Genomic DNA, 21,934 nt, shown 5'->3' on the forward strand with positions numbered 1-21,934 from the left:
CCCTCTGGTAACTAGATCCCAATGAAACCGAGCTCCAACGATATGTATCAAAGGACGTGGCAAAAAATAGAGAGAAATAGGGAAACAAAGAAAAACGAAGGAAAAAAAAAATAGAAAAAACTACGAGAAAAGACGAAAACTCAATTCTGACACGTATTTCATTAATTTTCGATCGACCTGTAATTCCCAGCGGAGCTCGACCAAATATTTCGCCTTTGGTGGTGAGGACACGGTGAGAAATGGCTTTATTGAAAGTTGCCCTCCTCGCTCCACGAGTTCGAGCTTCCTTCGTGCGCGCCGTAGGAAGACGTCTCCAGGACTGACTCGATAATCCGGCGGATGTACAGAGGATACAACGGAAAGGAGGCAGAAAATAAATCGTACAACGTTCTTTAGTACACTTTTCTCCCGGTGAACGATCGAGATTTATTAAACAAGTCAGATCGAAGTCGATGCACTGTCTGCTCGCGAGCTGATCGACCTGGCTGAAGCTATCCTAGATAATTTACGTCGTCGCGTGCTGCAAATCGGTAGGAAAAAATCGCGAACGAAGAATAAAACGACGATAAGGCAACCTGTTTATTACGGTGTTTGTATCGAAAAAATGATTACCATTACTGGCCTTTTTGTTATCATTCTAGAAAAGCTGCTATTTGTTGGATCGGTATTTTAAAGAAATGGTCGGTATTTAAGATAAAACTGTAGTACGTAATGTAAGTGTTACAAAAACTGTCAGTATTTTCATTAAAGTGTTAGTAAACGTAATGATTTGTCAGTGTTTTATGTTACTTAACTTAACCTAAGTAAAAAGCAAATTAGTAAACAAAATTGTACCGATAAAGTGCGATTTAATACTGACAATTAATTGTTTATACTGACTGAAAGATTCATTTTTACTAACTAAATTATTCTCGAAAATATTTACCATTTATTAAAAAAAAAATACTGAGTAAATAAATAGATGTGTTATGGAACGACGCTCATTTATCGCTTAGAAGAATCAAGAATGAAAATTGAAACGATTTTAGTGCCGATAATGTTGCGATAAATGTCGCGATATTGCGAATATTTCACGTTTCACGAAAGGGCTGAAAGTTACCGTGCAGTTACCGACAGGAAGTTACTCCTGCGGCACGTTACGACTTTCCTTTGCGTAGCCTTTTGGCGATAAAGGATAGAACACGCATAATTTATCGGGAATGGTATCTTCTATGCAATCCTTCCTTTCCGCTATTTACGTTAGCGAAGTTTGGTTAGAATCGAGGACCTTGTTGACATTTTTCGAAACAACGCCAGAGTACACGATCCGTGAAAGAATAAGAGATATAAAATGAAAGAAGAGTATTCTTAGCTTATCTGGCATCCACTTAGCGAATCTGTGCTCGAAGAGAAATCCTCGGCGACTTATTTAAATCTGTTCGAAAGTCGCGAAAAGTTCGGAAAGTATTGATAGGAACCGGACGAAATCAGAAAGGTCGGAAGTTCGAATCACGGATTCGCCCGTTCTCTCGCGTTAGCAAACTCGGCGAAATTTTCCCGGGATTTTAAATATTTATCGAAATTCGCAATTATTCGCGGCAAGGGGCCAGCGTTTAGCCACTTCAATACTTAAACCTGGCTTCCATCAAGGAAGTACTTTTACTTCCCCCTGCCTTGTTCATTGTTCCTTCTTGGAAAATCGAAGCAACTTCCTATGTAAAAGAGGACAGAGCAACAACGAGGAAATGAGAAAGTGGAGCTTCTTTGCACCTGTTCGAGAATGGAGAAAGAACAGGAAGAAGACGGAAAAGCAAAGAGAGGGAGAGACGAGAGAAAAGGAACGCAGCGAGAAACACGACTTCCAAGATGAGAAAAGGTCTTCGTTCCTCCTGGGAGCTCGTTACTCCCGTCCTCGAAGCTCTTCGAGAGATTACTCGGTTAATCCCGCGTGGACGACGACGAGGACAACGAGGACGTCGGAGATGAGATCGAACGACACCGTTAATGCTACTTTTATCGTCTCTCAGAGCCGTCGGAATTTATTAAAATCTTCCCGTGACTTCTTGGACGCGCGGCCACGTTCAACCCCGGTTGGTTATTCCACGGAATAAAAGAGCTTCTCCGCAATCGAGAGTATAACTTCCGCTTTTATAGTGCGTTTCATAACGCGGTTTATGCTACGCCAGTCTATGAATATTTTAGCGAGCTGCGATAACGCTCTGGCGAATAGATTTTTGCTTAATTTCTGTGGACCTTGTGAGTTATCTTATGGAATTTTTGTTGGTCACGTTTAACCCTTAATTGCGCTGGTGACTGTGAAAGTGGTTTAAGTGAAAAATCTAAAGAAATTGAATTATGGCTTATTATAAAGTATGGAAAAAGTATTGTTTATTATATCCAAAGGGAAAATTCACTGGCATGATTTACAAATGATTTGATCAGCACACACAGAATCCAAGCACTCCATTTTCTGTCAGATTTGGATGGACAGATGGGACATCCCTCTTGACATGCTGTCTTCTTTGGTTTCGAGGTTAGCCTCTACATTATTAATACAGCTTGCATTCAAGATTGTGAAAACAGGAAACAGCTATCTCCTGGATTTAGTTTGCCAAATTTTCTCCATTCCACCTTTGGCACGATTGTGGTACTCGATTACTTGTGACTTTTTTATGTTTCCAAAATATCAGCTACATTATGTATCGTGGAAACGACCAAAATATTACTTTTTCCTTTCTGGTTGAATATTACACAAGTTGCTGTCTGCTATGGGTTTTAAAGGCAAAGATACTTGTATAAGCAAATCGATGTTTAGTAATCAGTATATCCTCACAGATATCAAGCTTAACTATAATTAATTTGTGCTCATCAAGCATCTTTCTCATAAGCTAAATGAAGTGAATCAATTGTCTGTGATTATATTTAGATACGACCCATATACTGGTTGGGTAAGTTCTTCCAGAAAATATTCGGCTAAAGACCAGTCTCCATTTGGTGTTTGTTTACTGTTATTGTTAAGACATGATACTTGAAAGGAATACAGCCTGTGTTGTAACGAATCCTTCAATGTTAAAATTTTAATTTCTCTAAGATTCATCCTATCTTTATGATAGGAGTATCGATGAATTGGTGAGATTCTTCCGATGAAAATGAGCCCAAACATGACATAAATCGGACTAGTTTTACCAGTCATCAATTTAAATACCCCAAATTTTTGGGAACACTTTTAAAACTGATTACTGTTAAGCCTACTCCGACTTATTTCGTGTTTGTACTCATTTTTATCGGGAAAACTTCACCAATCTACTGGCACTATTTGCATAAAGATAGAATGAAAATTGTAGTAACTTCAATTTTTGATATTGACCGATTCGTTACAACGCAGGCGGTAGCACTTTTCAACTGCTGCGTCTCGCTTATTCACACTTTTCTTGTCCATGTTTGCTGAGCTTGGTGATGGAGAAGGAGAGGGGATAGTTGGGTTCAATTTAACCGAGTATGTATTATTTTAAAATGGCAGGGAAAAGCACAACTAAAATGATAGGAGTGGATATGGTGTTGCCATTTAACGACAGACTTTTGAACTTCTGTCGCAGTGAAATTTCGACGAACAGAAATGAACAAGTAAATATACGTACATGTACAGACATTTAAACGGAAAAACAATATGCAAGAGAATACACAGTCGCCAGCTCTCTCATAAAACTGCCAGCAAGCCGTGATTCCACGCTCTTCGTTCGATGTTTTTTCGCTTCTTACCGGGGCCATTGGCCTCGGTCATTACTCCCGAGATTTGTTGATCCGCTTTCTTCCAAAACAAAACACTGACACACACACGTACACGCACATCCCTAGAAACAACTTGGCTACTGACTTCCTCCTATAAGTTTATATTTGCGGTTCTTAACCTCTTTCCCGATTACGCAATCCCACACCGTATAATCACAAACTCTAACTCTATAAAACTCAAAGCGTAATTATACACTATTACACGAAAAAACACTCAACAATACAGATTCTACATAATTTCATTACCGAACTCTATCCATCTAGAATCCAAAACGTTTCCTTCTCCACTTCCGTTTCCGTGCTCTCCTCCTTTCCTCGCAGCAGCCATTGCAAGAATATTTCATAAAGCTTCCGTGAAAGCGATCACCCTCCTTCGTTTCGTGGATCCTTTCGACCTCGTTTAGCCGGCAGCGCAAAATCCGCGAAATTTACCAATCTCGTTGAATAAATATTTGCAATCGAGCGAACGAAGTTCCGGATCGTCAGGAAATCGTGTAAAACGATCGGTCGTATTTTGTTAATTGCTTTCCCGAACGTGCCATTTTATTGGCGTTCTAGCTTACTTGGCCATTGTCTTCCACGGTTGCACCAACGGAGTTTAGCCGTGAGATTTACCGTAAAACGGGTGGCGGCGGAGGTGGAGGAAAATAGGGTGGGCGCGATTGATCGTGAGAGTGCGCCAGGTGCGGAACCACGTAGCAGAAGCACCCCCTCCAGAAAAGGGCCGCCCATTGCTGACTTCCTAATGAATGGTCGGCGATTAATACGGATTAGTAATTGCATGTGTATCATTCGTTATTCTGCATAAAGGACTCCGCGTACTTGCCTCGTTGATTATGGATCTGTCCTGTAGGGCGATAGCACGAAGAAATGGAGAATGTAATCAGTGGCTGAGAAAGAGGAATAGAGATATGTTGACTTATTTATTTTTCAATTGGTTTAGAACATATGCATTGGTTTTAATTTATTTCTAATGGATTAATTATTTCTTCTAAACGAAGACACTAGGAGGTCCACCAGATGTGTCTGGGGTTCGTCTTAGAGTCAAGACACTCTACATATAGTTGGGGCCACGATATAGCGAGGTCGTAAATTAAACTCTCAAAAATCGGCATCGATTGATGTTGCGGCACTCAAGGCCGTGTGTTGCAGTCTGTTTGAGGGTTCCAACAATAAACGAATGGTAGCATATGATTTGGTACTTCAAGTAGAAAATGGTATTTCATTTACAAATGGAAAATATGTTAATATTAAAGCTACACAATCCTTTTGCATTTTCTATCTGCATCTTGTAACCGTACTTCCAAATGCGGCTTTTCCCAGAAGAAAAAAACCCTAAATTGTCCTAGCTGAACTCAATTTTCAGTAAATATATTAGAATCAGTTTGACTTTCGCTGGATACAAGAATTCTTTGTACGGTCCTGACCATGGTTTCAAGTACTTATCTGCTCGTATTTCTGTCAATTTCGGGGTCCCGGCAGCTAAAACATGTTTACTTTGACGCCTAACCGATTTTACGACCTCGCTATATCGTGGCCCCGACTATACACTGGAAGACAATAGCAGAAACAGTTCGTAGGTATAAGCGGACCCCGGGTTTCCACTTTTGGGTGTCCAGAAACAGTTTTGTAAGAACTATTCTTTCCGAGCCGTGTTAATAAAAGAAAATTCGACGTGTAAAAGGAAACTTTTATTTTAATCACCCATTTCCAGTAAGATAAAAAATTGTGCTTTCATCCAGAGAAGTTTCATGGTACAGTACCTACGAAATATTTTTTTCGAATCAGCAGACATATTTTCATGTGAGAAATAAAACATATGGAAGGAACAGATGATTTTTATCATGGAAGACAATGAAGTGTCAGCACAACTTAAGTAAATTTAACACAGGATAGGATATTAACCAAAAATGTATTAAAGTATAGCGACAAGCGATTGCTAAGTACTTCGGTGTGCGTCTCGCTCGACGGCTATTTCCAGAGTGTCCTTTCCGTGTCGTATCCCGCGTTGGAGCCCCCTCGTTCGACTTTCCGGGGAAAGGGCTTAGTTTATGGTACCCTCAGGTACCCGCGCGCTTTCTCTTCCTGGGTGACAAAGTCCAGGCCACCACTTCGCCGCCGAAATCTCGCATTTCTTACAGAAGAGAAATTGTTAGTTAAAACAGTTGGTAGGTTTAATCTTAAAGTTTCAAGGATGTACAGGGTGTACCAATATTTTTTATAGTCAGTTGTAATAGTTCAGTTTAATATTTGTAATTTTAGAAAAGTATATTTTTGTCGTTTCGTTTATATAATTATTTACTACATACGTATCTCAGAATATCATTTGGTTTTACATGATACCATAATAGATACTACTTTGTGTTCACATATTTGATATCAATTTTTTAATTAAATCTCTCAATTAAGCGAATGTAACGTTGTTCGTTAAAAATTAGGTTTTAAGTGCAGTATAAATAGCCCGTTTAATATCGGACAAAATTAATTTAAAGTAGCTGACATGAAATACAGTGAAACTACATATCGGTGGTTATCTCGTTCTCGGAAAAATGCGTTGCACAGGTTTCCGGATATATACAGAGTAATTAACAAAGCTTTATAACATACTACGTAATTACTTCCTTGGTACAAAGCTGTGCTTGTTTAATATCGATGTACCAGACGTAGTTAACTCGTTATCAGAATCAGATTTAATCGAACATTGATAAGTAGTTACTAATTACCACGTGAAAGTTATGAAAATCATAACTTAATCACGATGCATTATTGTTAACTTGGAAACATCAGGGTTTCGAAAGCAAGAGGAGCTAAGTACATACGCTGTTATCAGATATAAAGGTATTTTCAAGCAGTATACGTATACATGTGTTGTGTACTATAATTTTGGAGGAAAATTGTACCAAACATTTTTAAAGCCAAACAAAAAATTAACGATAATTTTTGTTCACCTTCTTCGGTGAATTGTTGTAAAATGATAATTTCAAGTTCCATTTATTGTTGAAACAAAACTTCTGTATAATATTCCCAAATGATATTAATTACAATTATCACTGAAAGTAGGAGTTGACCTCTCAGTGAAATATTTCAGTCGATAATTTTCCTTCTCTTAAACGTATACATAAAATATTGTATCTAAGAACGGAATAGTATTAACAAACATATTCCTCGAAAATATTTCATCAAAGAATACATTTATCATACTGTGTTCGAATACCGATAACACCGTCGAAATGGACACAGTTAAGCGTTCAAATAACCAAGCGACTTCAAAGAAATTTCAATATTTTCTTCAAGAATTGCCATAATTACGGGCGACAAATGTACGCCTGAAAGATATTCAATAAACCGGTAAACGGCTTAATTGCCGTTGGAACAGTGTGCGTTAATTACACCATACTTACATCTACTGTTGGAAATTACTATGAAATCGAACGGTCGATTTAGGGGAGCGCGAGACGGCGTAGCAAATGACCCCCAATGGGGCAAAACTGTGCTAAGCGACACACCAATCTGCCGGATATCGCATAATTATCGCGATTCACGGATACGCTGCACCAGAAGATGCAGCGTTTTATGATAATTGCGTTACGCTAAATGGCGAGCACGTTATTTTCCACTTGGCAGACATTCGACAGCGATCTACGCCATAAGATATACAATTCTAGTTTTACGAAAAGTTGGGATCTTAATAAGAATCTTTACGTTATAAAATAGTGTCAAACGAATGAACTAGTAAATTACACGAAAACCATGAAACAAACTGTATACTAGCATCTAAAGGAGCCATTAAACATTTCAATAACATCGTTTGCAGTTACGTTACTTTCAAATCGACTTCCAATAATTGAAACAGTTTCATATATTGAACAATATTTTATTCTCGGTCTAAAATGCGATAAAAATGACATTCCAGTAAAGAAATTCATTGGTTCGTAAACCTTACGTTCTCTTAACACTTGAGTGTTAATCTTGAGCACAATTGCGACGAGCAAATTACCTCCCAGATGATCGAGGTGTTCGTTACGCGTGAAGTGTGGTGAACCGATATGAAGAGTACAGGGAGAAAAGTCGTCCAAGTATTCTAGTTAAAACACAGTTGCAATCACGCTATATCGGTACAACGAAGCATTTTATTTGTGTACTTATTGCTAGATAGAATTAAAGTGGACTTCCTTCAATTATTGGATATACTCGTGGATGTAGAGTTGGCCAAACGCGTTGTTTCTTACTGTTCGCATGTAGAAACTATATTATGTGTTTAATCGTAAAATAGAAGAAACCTAAGGGAATTCTGTAGCCGGATTTATGGCTTCACAATTTTGTTTCCAAAAGACAATAGTATCCTTTTTCGCGTTGCCTGCAACACTCGGTCACTAGGACTCGAGAGGCCATAAATCCTGGAGTCTCCAAGAGTTCAAGGGACAAGTGGGCCTGGATATTTCGCGACTAGGCCCACTTCACGCGAGAAATTCCCGATTTCGCGGAGACTCCACAGGATTCCCAAGCATTCCTTCTCCGAACACCTCTTCGGTCGTTGTGCATTCCTCCCCTAAAATAGCGCGTTTAGGGCGTAACGGGAAGAGGGTGTCGATGCATCGGAGAAAAACTGATGGAGAGAAAACGTCGAAGGCAATTAGTCCGCCGCTATTCTGCTTTTGCACGATTTGTGGCAGATAGTACAACTTAGACCAGTGCCGTTCAGTCATTGCCCGCACGGGCAGCGTAATGGGCGTTCCCCGGGCGTAAACAAATCGGCGGGCAACAAGCCACGCCTTCTCGGGCAGCAGTGCGTGTATGTATGTAAATATGTACATATGTATGTGGTAACCATCGTAAAAAGGAGAATCATATTTCGAAGATATACTCCGTTTTAACGCATGTGGCATCGCCAGCCCGCGACTTTGCCCTCAGCTTTGCCCGCGGGCATCGGCGGGCAACCTTGCCCGCCGAAGGCCTGATGAACGGCAGTTTTAGACTATGTGTGATCAGAGAAAGTGTTTACGAGAGGAGACAAAGTCACGCAACTATCTAGTGTCATAGGATTGATTGTTTGGAAGAAGGCAAGAGAAAGTTTAGGTATGGCAAGCAGCCCGACGTTGCTTTAAGAATAAAAATACTGTTGCTAGAGGATTTGGTCACGGAGTGGGCACGAGGGTACTTTCTGGTAAGAGGACGGTGAGAAAAGCACGGTACTTACTCCAGAACTTCAGAACAGAGTGAACGAAATAGTAACTTGGTCGTACATTTTATTTAACCATTCGTTAAATATTTCTAACCCAGGAACTTCGTGAATGATTATTTCATTGGAGAACCGTGTTACGAAAAAGAAGAGAACATAAATACTAATTTCATTTTCTTTTACAAGTCAATTACCTGAATCCTTAAATTATCCCTTACTATGCTTGTTAATTAATTTCTTTCACGTTGCTCTCTAAATGTAACAAATAACTTCTCCATCTCGTAACATGTTTACTTTGTAAAATTTGGAAAAAGACTGAAAGTTACATTTATATCCTCCGAAAAAAATTGAAGTTTTTCAAAATTCCCAAACTGTTCAATTTCTTTTAAACGCATCGAGGTGGTGTACTCCCCTAAATAATCCTTAATAATCCCAAATATCATAATGGGCAAAAATTGGACCCTCGACCTTTTTCTTCCCCGCAACTCTTCATATCCCATAAATCGCAGAAGGAAAGAAATCTGGCCCGGAACGAGGGTCGAAGTTTCTTCATAATTCAACGGGTCACGGTGCTCCGAGGGCGTGTTTCACAATTAGTCGATGCTGGTGAGCTTTAGCCCGCCAGTAATCCCGTTTCAAACCGCAGTTCAGCGCTGCTCGACTTTGCTCCTCTGAGTCGAAGCAATCGCGTGCTGAAAAGTTCTCCTTCAACCACTCCCGGTGGCTCGACCGTTGTGTAATAAACGAAGAAACGTGCTAACCTAAACTGCACCCCGCGTGGACCCTATTTTCGAAGATTTTCGTATAATTTGCGGTAAATTAGGAATGCTGTTTCGAATTTCCTTTCCTTTCCTAGGGGTTTTCAGCCGGAATCTGAATGAATTTTAAGAAGAATTTTATTAATTCGTTGATATTGCGAGTTATTAATTCGTTGCGGATTGGATTCACTTCTAAACGTGTGTATTTATAGGAACAGTTTGCCACGTAAAGCACCTGTTTGAGTTGTGCTTTAGAGTTGGGACTGTAATTATTTGGAAAGATTAAAAGCTATTTGCGCAAATGTTGATATCAACAGGAAATATCAACGTTTGCCTGCGAAATGTTAATACAGTAAAATGTTTTTCAAACATAAATGGTTCATTTCGCAATTAAAACAAATGAATGAAATGAGGTTTGCATTGGAGCAACATATGAATATTTACAAGTTAAATAAAACTAGTCGTCAATTAGAAAATGTATTGTTATGAAAACAGGAAAATTTTGCAATTGTAGAAACAGCTGTAAGAAAAAGCTGAACTATAAATGTAATTTTTCTGTAAATGAGTCTCATAAATAGATGATATTTACGTTACTTTATTTATAAATATAATATTTATTAGTAGTACAGTGAAAAATAATTTTATAAATATAAACGCTATTTTGGAGAAAATATTCTGAATAACGTCTTTTCTACTTACTTCAAAAATTTTCGATTTCATTTCTGTCACTTTCTTCTTTTTTCTTAGTTACAATTATGGATCAATTCTAACAAAGTATCTATATGGAGACTTTTTTCATTGACTTTGTAATAACTGAATGTACGAAATATTAATATCAAAAATGATACTTAACACTAGAATAACCAAACCCGTAAAAATGACGGATTTCAGATTTCGTACTTTAAATTACAGAAGTGATTAAAATGCCTTTGGCCAAGTATCTGATGACTTCTGTTGAAATAAACAAGTAATTATACTATATTAACTTTTCTAGTTTCGAAGTTCTTTATGTAGTATACCTAAATAAACCAGAAGGGAAAAAATACACTACATTTAACTCCGGTTGTTCTAATGTTAAACGTACCTGAAATAATTATATTTAACACACTTTTTACAACTACTCATCATAAGAACGTGATAAAAATATCTCAACTTCAAATTCCTTTATAACCCTCAGTAAAAGCAAAAGAACACTGAAATAGCTAAAAGAGCCTAGGACACATTCAAACGACATCACAGTACTCTTTTTTCCCTCAGTTGAACGAAGTCGATGCAAACCGCTTTCGTTTAACGGGATTAGATCCTCGGCGTCGTTTCGTTTACCCTCTCGCCGCTTTTCTTTCGAGGCGAGCCAGCGCGGCATGAACAACGAGACAAAGATGAACGACTGAGCCGGAAAGAGGATTCCTAAGGATTTTACCCTTAGACGTGGCTAATGACACCTCTACGTGTGTCCTCTCTCCTCGAAGGAGAGGAAGAAAAGGGGGGAAAGTTCGAGCTCACCCGCCTCTTGCGTCCATTTCCCTCTGAGACTGAGAACAGGAAGCGTCGGAGGTGATCTTCTACCGGATGGCCAGGCTTCACCATCCGTGAAAGTGTCTTTCTTCGCGGAGCTAGACAGCGCTACAATCGCAAACAGCTCGACGGTCCTCTTGACACTCGCGCGCACCTCTCGTAGAGACTGAAACGACCAGGGCCAGGGGACGTGCAAGTGAACAATGTCGCGCTATTAAGTGGAATACTTTGGCTGGAGAGGGTATTTGCAGCCGACATTTCTGAGGTATACAGGGTGTTCGGTGTAACGGTCGCCGCGATTTTTCAGGCGCATTCGATAGTCTGAGGAAAGATGCTCGAAATGAAAAGATCATCGGTACTCGATTGCTGATAAATTGCAAAGGTACTATTTTCTCCACGAATAATCAAGGTCGCCTTCATCTTTTTGCCTAACCTAACCAGAAATTATCTGGTTTTTCACAGGAACTGGGCATGTATCCTGTTTGCGTCTCTAAGGATCTCGTAGCGAACCGTGGTTTAAGGTAGCGATTTATGCGACCGTGTGTCCCTCGCGTGTGTCATAAAGTAATTTTCGGCAATTAAGGTTTGTAACTTGCAGTAATCGTGAAAATGTCTATGACTGCATCCTCGACAACTGTAAACGTATTTTTACTAACGGTAAACAGGCCGTAAACATGTCCTCCGCTGCGGTATTTTTAAAATTCTTGGTTGCATTAGGATTGCGTGAGTTTAGAGAATTCATGTCGTTCGTTTGCTAGAATAGTGGCAACTCGCAAAAGTCAATATTTGAAATTTTTGTGGTATTGTTAGGATAGTGACACCGCTTAGAATTAGTCACTATCCTGACGCATCAGGAGGATCCTTTGGCCGTTCGAAGCTCGAACGGCTTACTCATAAGGGTACAAACTCCAGGAAAAGCTAAGGGATAAAGGACAGCGTCCTGACACATTTCAGGTAATAGTTGGTTTCACTTTGTCCCGCGCACTTCATAGTGAAAACGTCCTTTGTACGTGATTCCTGTATTATATTAATAAAAACTACTTTTACACACTAAGAAACGCTCTTCGAAACTCCTCTCTTTGCCGCGGCATAACACACTCAACCATTTAGTAATGAAAAAAATATTTGTTCTTTTACAATTTAGATAATAGACTTTGGGATTTGAGGGTCTCTAATAAAATACTGCTTATGTGTATTGCTTACTATTAATCCTCTAATCTATGATTTCTTCTCTCACTATGCATCTAAGCGTCAGCAATTTACTGTTTTAGTACTGTATTATCTAACAAAAGCTTTTATCTGATACAGATTAATTACATTTGGCAATCCTCAGTCTGACAAATTCAAACGAAAGTTAGGATTACAATGAATTTTTCTTACTAATATAACTGTTCTTCTCACATCTTCATCAGAATCTCTGCCACGAGTCTGACACGTTGCTATAAGTTAAAGGGTTAAAGCAGCCCTATTTTGAATTGTAACATTGTTCTTGTTAAATAGTTGTTACGCTCTTTTCAATAAAACTAGCTCACTTTTAGACTTTCTTTTTGCAGATATCTGAAAATTAAGGATTTTTGAGATACGTCACTCGATGTGACGTGAGAAATTAGGATGTAGTGGAAGAGAAAAATACAGCTACCTGTTGTCACGAAGATAATTCAGTGTCGTCGTTATTAACCATTATGCTAGAATTTTACCAATAACAATCGAGAAATTTCCCAAACAAAATGGCGACTGATATCGTGCTAATTAACTTCCTCGTTACAAGATACAATATTATGGAAACTTTTTGTTTAATCGACGAAATTCTAGGAGAAAAAAGCATTGTGTACTGTGGATCGACGTGAAGTCAATATTTCGAATGAACTTTCATACGCCGCTCTCTTTCCATCAAATCAACATTTTCCTTTAATTACATTACGTATAAAAATAAAATACAGGGTTGAAAGAAATGTTATCGGTCATCACGACAGCTCGTTGCATGATGCAACGCAATTTACAGTTTCTTTTTGCTTCCATTACGTCCCTCAAAGCCTGAAAGGCTGCGGGAGAAAGAAAAAGAAGCAATTCATTTTATTCTACAGAAAGCACAGGTATAATGTAAATACTGTCGTAAATAAAATCGTTATTCTGCGACACAGAAGTTCATCCCAAGTTACAAAAATCAAGCCAACATACAAAATTCCTCGATATAACGAAACAATATATATCAATTTATTAATTTATTTACATAAGAAAAGACTCCTTTAGAATGCAAATCGAGAATCACAGACGTTACATAGAATAGCGAAATAAACAAAGAGAGAGTAAAGAGGAGAAGGAAAAAAGAAGAGAAGCTTCGAGAGGAAAATACAGTTCAACGTGAAAGTAAGACGTTCTACCATTATTCGCCATTTAATTCAAGTAGGAAAAGCGAAGAAAGTGAGCAACAGTGTTTGCCACAAGTAAAAGAAGAAACTAGAAGAGTATGATGCGGCACAAAATATTACAATATTTGTTTCGCGTCGCTCTCTCCCGATAAACTAATGTCCGAAGAGTTCCACTAAAGTCGCGTGATAGTTGTAGTGTGCGCTTCGAAAGCTAAACGAGTTCTCTCTCTTGGAGTGTCTATGTTCGCTCTTTTATCAACTAGGTGTGATTTTTCATTGGTGGTTCGAACGTGTAGAAGGTGGTCGAAGTGTGTGGTGATTGGTTTTTGGGATGCTTGAGGAGTGTCTGATAGTGTGGAAGTGGGGAAATTGTTGTTACATAGTGTTTAATCCTCTACAGGTATGTCAGCCGCCCGACCCTTAGATTTCTTAGCATGTAGTTCTATTTGTACATATTTTTCCGCCTTCGTTCGTTTCGTAGCAGCGGTAATTTTATGACACCACGGCAATCGTAGTCTTTCAATCTAAGAACTTGTTTTTACCTTTCATTGTCTCGTTTTCGAATTAGAGTCTTCGCCCCTTTTTTCACTTGCACATTTTTGCATTCATATGGTCACCAGAGCCGAAGCGCGTCTTAACGTTATTGTCTGCTACGGTCATTGTTCGAGGCACTCGGAATTCCCGCGTGCGTCACTCAAGGGTACGCTTGGTACCTGAGAGTGACCTATGGTCTGGGGGGTGGCATTTTCGTGTAGTCTTCCCACCTATGATTTTAACCAATAGTTTTCGCCAACCACCCTTCCCCACCGCTATCGAAAAATGTATTCAACCTATCCGAGGGCCTCACCCCCGCGATGCATCCTTGCACAGAGGTGTCGTGGGACCTTTCGCGGAAAGGACAGCCAGTAGTCATCTGACCACGCCACGAGTCACTCTTAAGAAGTTTAGTCAATAGCAATAGTTGTTTTGTCCTCCTAATCACGGAGGTTGTCCTTCGAAGACGAACCTATTAGATTTAGCCGGCACACCACGTGCTAAAATCGACAAGGCTCGAAAGTTGATTGCAACTACCACGAGCACATCCTAGCACATAGATTTGTTATATTGCTGTGTACGTAGGATTACTGGTGTCGAGGGTCTGTTTTATGGTCTTGACGCATGTGGTGTCCGGGTGTAGAGTCTTCGAAATTTTTACTGTAACAAAGCAATCGACGGGCCATGACTTCTAAGACTTCTCTTTACAAATACTGTTTCTATGGAAAGGCCGATGTATTGTTCGGTCGTCGATACGCCCGAACAGAGTAAAAGTACTCAAATTTCAAAAATCGAAATTTCAGTTAAATTATATTAATTAACTAAATAAACATTTAAATTACGTATCAAAATTTTCTAGTACCTAGTTAGAGAAGATAATTAGGTGACCTGTTTTGCATGGCCCACCTTGTGTGAGTTTGTCAACAGCAGTATTAGTTGTTCCAAAAGCTATGCAGACAGACATAATTCAATTAGCACATCGGAATGGACATCGCCAACCTTGTATTGCGCATGAAATATGCCCAGTAACGAAGGATACATCAGTCTATCTTTATTCATGACATCGTAACTTCAAATAGCTCCGTTGATAATAAAATCTCGAACGAACAATGACACATTACAACGAACCAGTTTCCGTATAATTATTCGCTTCGAGAATGAAATTGACCAATTTCATTGAACGAATGTTTCTAATTCAGCGAAGAAAGTTGAAAATCGTCGGAAAACCGAGTAAAACGATCGGCCATTTTGTATTCTCTTATTCGTGAGATCGTAACCTCAACTAGCTCAAAATAAACTTTTCCTCTACTGTTACAGAATTAAAAATTCAATAAGCGGATTATATACTTCATTACGTTCTACATACCCGCGAGGTTTAGTGTTGAAATCAACATTTTTAGGTTAGGTTCCTCCACTTTCCTTGCAAGTGAATTTACACACGCATGCATTAATATCCGCGAATCTTACGAAAGTATATTTCTCTATTTTCCAAAATACATACACTGCTCGCCAAAGAAGTTGCAACAGCTTGAAAATAAAATCATGTAAATTTGAAATTTGCATATATTGTTCGAGGTATTGAAAGGGAAAGACAATTAAAATTTGGTCAAAAGTGGTCGTTGTTTCCTCAGATTAGTCCGAACATGCAATCTCTAGATTTGTGCAACCCCGACTTCTAGGTATTGCAATTTTGTTGACAAGTGTTTCTTTCGGTAATTCAACGGCACGGTGCTCGACCGTTTCGGAATCCGCGAACTGCTCTCACGACAACTTAACGGAGCGAAGGCTCTTGTTTTTGTTAATTGACGAGTGAGATGTCATCGGTGTGTCTTCAGACCCCTGATGAAGCTAGCTGCAATACTGTCGAAAAGTTGGAAAAATAATTCCATAAGGACATGACTTACACCCGAAAGCCTCAACAGTGATAACTGTACGATGCCGGACCGGGAGAGCCTCCGATCTTTGATCAACCAATTAAACACCTCGTTGTGGGTGATACTGTTTTTGTGTTTTTTAACTCAATATGTACGTTCGATGATGTTACCCGACTAATTCTAAGTGTGACTTCCTCGAGAATTGTTGCGAATCTGCGCATGTGGTGTCGTGATGTATGGGCCTTTAGTTAGGACTAATAAACTGAATAAGTTGGCTTGTAGTCTATTCGGAAAAATGACCTATTGTTCACGTTTGAACAACAAGCAATATATAAACATTCACACATTGATATGAGCAACCCTGTATCTATACAAAACAGTACACACCGTTCTATTCCATCGAAAAATTTCCAACCAATTTTAGCAACAATCTTTGCAAGTAGAACTTAAAAACCAAACCTCTGCAGTTCTTCCCTTACGGTCGAAATTTTGCTTCAGCTGGAACTATCCACGTGTCATTGATTCGAAGGTTTCCACAAGTTAGCACGGTTACGAGGGAACAGTTAGCAAGGGGCGCGGTTCTGTCGGTCGCGAATCGGCGGATGATTTGCGGTGGTAATGAACATTTCAATCGGCGGGGTCTGTGCATTCAAGCCCGAAGCGATGCGATTTGGCGTGACGCCAGAGCCATTAAAGTCCGTCTTATGGCCTTTTCGCCTGGCCCTGGTGTCGGTACACTTTTGTTTGGTCGCGCGATAACAATGAGAAGATGGAAAATAATGAGTGGGGTCTCGTCGGTGCCGCGCGACGTGCATTCGCTGCGACGTAGCCGAGATCAGACATCTCGAGACTGAATTAAAAAGCTCGAGTGTATTGTGAAAAAAGAAAAAGAGAAGGAAGAAGCGCGTACTCTTGCCGCTCATTGCTTTTAATTAAGTTGAGGTTCAAGTGAACACAACTTCCTGCCGGCTTTGTGAATTTCGACGACGCGGTATTTTTATGGCGTTTAACCCTTTCGCGGCGACACGCGCCAGTCGGAAAACACTCGATGTGTACTGGGTGGAACAATTATTATTCATCGCTGGAATACGAAACGCGAGGACTGCTTAGAAAGTGCAGTATAAAAATAAAAATACGTACTGTGACAAAAGTAACTGTTTATAGTCGAAGCATTTGGTGCATTCTGGCGTTACATTCTGACTTTCAGTCGACAGTGGTATTCTATTTGTGAAGTGCAAAAATTCGTTTAATTCTGTCTATTTTCGTTTTTAAAATCTAATCATTCTCAATGAAGAAGTGCTTTCATGTTCCATACCTTCAAACACGCTGCACAAATTTACCAAATGTACTTCTACAGATTGTAAATTACAGTAATTCGTATTTCGTATTTTCGTTATATCTTTTTAACGAAGCTTCAAACAGCCTATGTTTATATGACATTTTCTTCTTATTTATACCTATGGAACACACTGGTGAAGTTTGATCAAAAATAACTGGGACACCTTGTATATAGAAATTTAATATATTCGGTCTTTTGTCACTTTTAAATACGGACGACACGCGCAAATTCAGATTACACCGGATATAATGAAATTACGTATGAAATACGACAATTGTTCGTTATTTCGGCAGAACAGTTCGGTAATAAAGGTGTAAATCACTGAATTACATAAAGATACCTTATTTACAACGATAATTGTACAAAGTAATAAAGTTTATTTCTTTATTGGCCATGTTGTAACAAAATACAACTACATGTCGTTTATCCGGTTTAAACGTAACAAAACTCTTGCAAACCTGCATCAACTTTTTAGTTACCGACTAGTCACGTACGTTTGCATACTCTTCCAAGTGGTCCACCATATTTCTCCACGTGACTTTCTGATTTTTTAACATACAATTTCGTCACGTACGTTTGTCGTACGCTTTATATTTGTAACAGATTTCCACGCTCTATTTACCTTTTGACTAACTGTAAATTTTTCGCCGTTTCTGTTGCAGATAAAGCGCCTTCCGAAGCCTCTTTCAGAGGAACAGAGTACCTCACGATAGATTTGAGCAAAGGAGATCCAGTTCTGAGCACGCAAGAATTTATCAGCTTGCAATTCAAGACAAGACAACCGAATGGGCTTCTGTTTTATTCTGGTAAGTTCGTCGAGGAATTTATTTTGTTATCGTTTGATCCTCCTCTTTCTAAACGCGTCGAATTAAATCTATAATTTTTCTCCTGAGAAATACTTCTGTTCCTTTCGAACTTGCCTTATTTCCATTGTAATTCAAGCAACATTAATTATCTAAGTGAGCTTTTATTACCGCCAATAAATAGGAAATGCAATTTCTTCTTTTCTTGTTATTCTATCGTTTGTTTGCTAGAGAAATATGAAAAATTTTAGTACTACCTAACCCTAGAGCGGTCTCCGTTTTGACTGTACACTTAAGACTTTTGGGTCAAAAAGGACCTAATAATTTTTGTTTCCAACGCGACATATGAACCTAGACAATAAACGTTTAAAATAGTGTTAAGGAACGCAAACTTGATAACAGCAACAATTACTAAAAATATAAAAAGGCGGTGGGTCAAAAAAGACCCGAAGACCGCTCTAGGGTTAAAATAAAAATGTTTAAATACAGAAAATATTTTGGAAGTAGAATCGAAAACTATTGGACAGGAGGTATTTAATTTCTCGAGTAATTTTTAGAACAGAATTAAAGTAGCGAATTTTTAAAATTTAACTTGACATATAAAAAAAACATTCCGGTGAGTTTATCCATGAATTTATTTCGATACTGTTTCATGCTTCTCTTTCTGAACACAACAAACTAAATTAAGAAAGAATTTTGATACTGAGAAGTATTTTCATTCGTTTCAAACTTCCCCTATTTTCTCTATAATTCAAGCAACTTTAATTACTCAAGTGAGCTTTTATTTAAGTTCACAAGAAGTAACGAAACTTGTTCTTTCCTTATTTTCTCCATCTGTCCTTCATTTACCAGAGAAATGAAAAAATTTCACCATTACTTAAAATCATAATATTTAAACACAGCAAACATTTTGGAAATTTAATCACAAAAAGTTCGCCAGCAAATATTCAATTTCTCGCATAATTTTTAAAATAGAAACGTGTAAAAAAAAAAGAATGTCAAATACCATTTACATTTCTGTCGTTTCATTGCTGTGCAAAATTTCGCAAAAACCGAGATTAAAGATTTTAGGAGCGATCCTCGAATAAGTCGACGAAGAAATCCTCCGAGGAGTGAAATAAAAGTCTCTCTGTAATTTGTTCCCGGCATACGTCGAATTCCGTGTATTTCGTTCGCTGCCTGTCGAAACCTTCTGCGGCATTCGCATGAATTAAATATACATGGAACCGCCGAAATATTCGCGTCAGTCGCATTGCAGTCGTTGCTTCTTACAAGCTCCTCTCAAGTCGCTATGCGACGACGCTGGGATGTAACGTAAAATAAGAAGTAAATATCTCTGACGTGTTCCGTAAATTGCTTGAAAATTGCGGATACTCTACCTCCGTCGAGACTCATTCAATTACATCCGCGTATCTTCAGGAGGAAGTTGAATTTTTTAACTGTACGCAAATACTCGTTGCTCTAAGAACGTTCTACAGCAATGAAAATATGATTTATGGCAATTATCAGGTATACTATACTCTGTCCAATTTAAGAATAACCTCGCTTCGCGCATGGGAAGAGAGCACACCTTGCAGGGCCATATGTACCACAAGGCGCCTTAACTTAACGGACTGTTCGGTAGTTTAACGGAGCTTTAAAGGACTAATCTCCAATTTTTGAGAAAGAACGTATAATATATCTACTGTCCGTTCAAAATAAGAGTAACCTTGTTTCGCGCATGGGGCGTGCCTAAGACAGGGCTAGAACCACTAGAACGTCCAAACCCCCACTTAACCGCCTACGTTTTTCTCCGTCCTACCCTCTGCTACGCTCTCTGTCTATGCGCAGAACGGACGAGAATCGGTCCGAGAGCGAGGTTATTCTTAAATTGGACAGAGTGTATAAGTAATTTCGCTTCTCATCTTGGCTCGATGTTCGTACACATCAAAAACAAAATTTTTCTTTTTTGTTCATTCTTTCTAGGTTTGATTTACAATCTGTAGAAGTACATTTGGTAAATTTGTGCAGTGTGCTTGAAGATGTGGAGCATTAAAGTACTTTTTCATTGAGAATGATTAGATTTTAAAAACAGAAATAGAAAAAATTGGATAATTGAAATGAAAATTAATACCGCTTCTACGATATTCTCTTGTAAATTGGATTCTCATTTATTGCGTTCACTAGAAAACTTCTCAAATGGCAGAAGCTTCAAAAATTCAGATCACCTGAAGTTAACATTAGATCAGTTTTTTAACCCTTTCGCGACGGCGGAACTAGCCATGAGTACGCCACTAACGAACGGGTCGTCGTGCCATTAGTGCATACCATACACATTAAGTGTCTCGCGTTTTTAAAATCTTAGAGGATTTCGTTGGGACAGCAGAGGACTTAAGGGTGTATCGGATAAAGAGAATGTTGTTGAGGCCTTGTTCTGTATTTTAAAATAAATCTTCACTTTGAGTTGTCGAGGCGCGAGCCAATGCGACGGGCTTAGTGGTTGCCGGATATAACCGGCGCTAGTCGCGAAAGGGTTAATCCTAAAGATAAGAATTTCTTTTAAAAGAAGATTAAAAGGGTGCATGAAAAATGGCAAACAGTTCTCGAAAGCTGTGATAAATACATATATCATCGATTAATAGTAAGTGTAAATACTATTATTCTTGTATTGAAACTGAGCTGCTGAAACGACATTACTTAAGGGATGATCTAGTATTTATAGTCTGAAGGCTGAATCTCTCTTCAAATTGTAACAACTTTCAAAGAGTTGTAAAATCGTAGAAATTTACGAAGGATTGTAAAATGTGAAGAACGTCGGAAGTTTTAGAAGGTAGGTTTTTAAAAGGTAAAGATAAAACCGTCATTTTCACAAAGAAAGAACGTACAGTTTACAGTGAATTTACTTTGTTATGACGTTTTTATTTTGGTTCTATGTACTGTTCCGTAACTTACGATTAACTTAGAGAAAGTAATTATATCTCTGAATCCTGGAGTTTAAGACTGTATTTCTTTCCTTCGCAAGGATTTTTTTTTTATTCTTAGAATCAAATTTTTAATCACGTTACGTAAAATTCAGGAGTAGAAGTGAAGTATCGAAAGATAGAAAAAAAGGCGTGTTAATTCGTAATTGAGCCACTCAGAAGCCAAAATGATTAACTTTTCGATATTCTTCCAATTTTTGTAGCAATTTTAGTAGAAAAGTAGATGCTTGTAAAACTAATTTGATAAATTTTATTTCACGGAGTTGGTCACTTAGGATTCTGAGTGGCTCAATTATGACTAATCGTCGTTTAATGTGATATGTCTTAAATGATTTTAAATGGAAGAATTAGAAATAGATAATACAAAAAGACACTAAGAAATTCTTCTCTTCCATCGCTATTTATATTTTATCGTAATTATGGTAATTGGTAATTATTACTTAACTATTTTCTCTAGCTATGGTGTACACCAGAAAATTTTTGTACATCAGTAAATTCTCTACAAGAGTCAGTAAGTTTGGATTCTACAAGTGACAGTATAGATGGTCCTACGCCTAGGTCTGCGTCATTGCTGCTACACCAGTCGGTTTCCTTTACGAGATTTCACGGCCCGACAAATCCTAATAGAAAAATATAATTTAATTTTACTTTTTTTCATCTGGAATTTTTTTTAACATGTTGCTGAGATTTTTCTGATGAAAATGATATCAAACACGATATAATTTCAACAACATTTACTTATTAACACGTGCACTGTCGCGCCAGATTTACAGGTTACTGTCAGGCGGCCACAAGAAAATACATTTTAAGCATAGGATTATAGTATTATGCTTTA

General features: G+C 38.4%; 1 protein-coding gene across 1 annotated transcript in view; it reads left to right on the top strand.

The window, feature by feature from the left end:
- LOC108575470 (neurexin-1a-like) overlaps nt 1-21,934 on the top strand; it is a 279,829-nt gene that overhangs the window by 45,102 nt on the left and 212,793 nt on the right. Inside the window, exon 4 of the mRNA XM_017938285.1 lies at nt 17,999-18,142. Coding sequence (XP_017793774.1) covers nt 17,999-18,142 — 144 coding nt within the window. The remainder of the gene's footprint in view (nt 1-17,998; nt 18,143-21,934) is intronic.

This window comes from Habropoda laboriosa, unplaced genomic scaffold, assembly GCF_001263275.1.
Source record: "Habropoda laboriosa isolate 0110345459 unplaced genomic scaffold, ASM126327v1 scaffold276, whole genome shotgun sequence".
NCBI lineage: Eukaryota > Metazoa > Arthropoda > Insecta > Hymenoptera > Apidae > Habropoda > Habropoda laboriosa.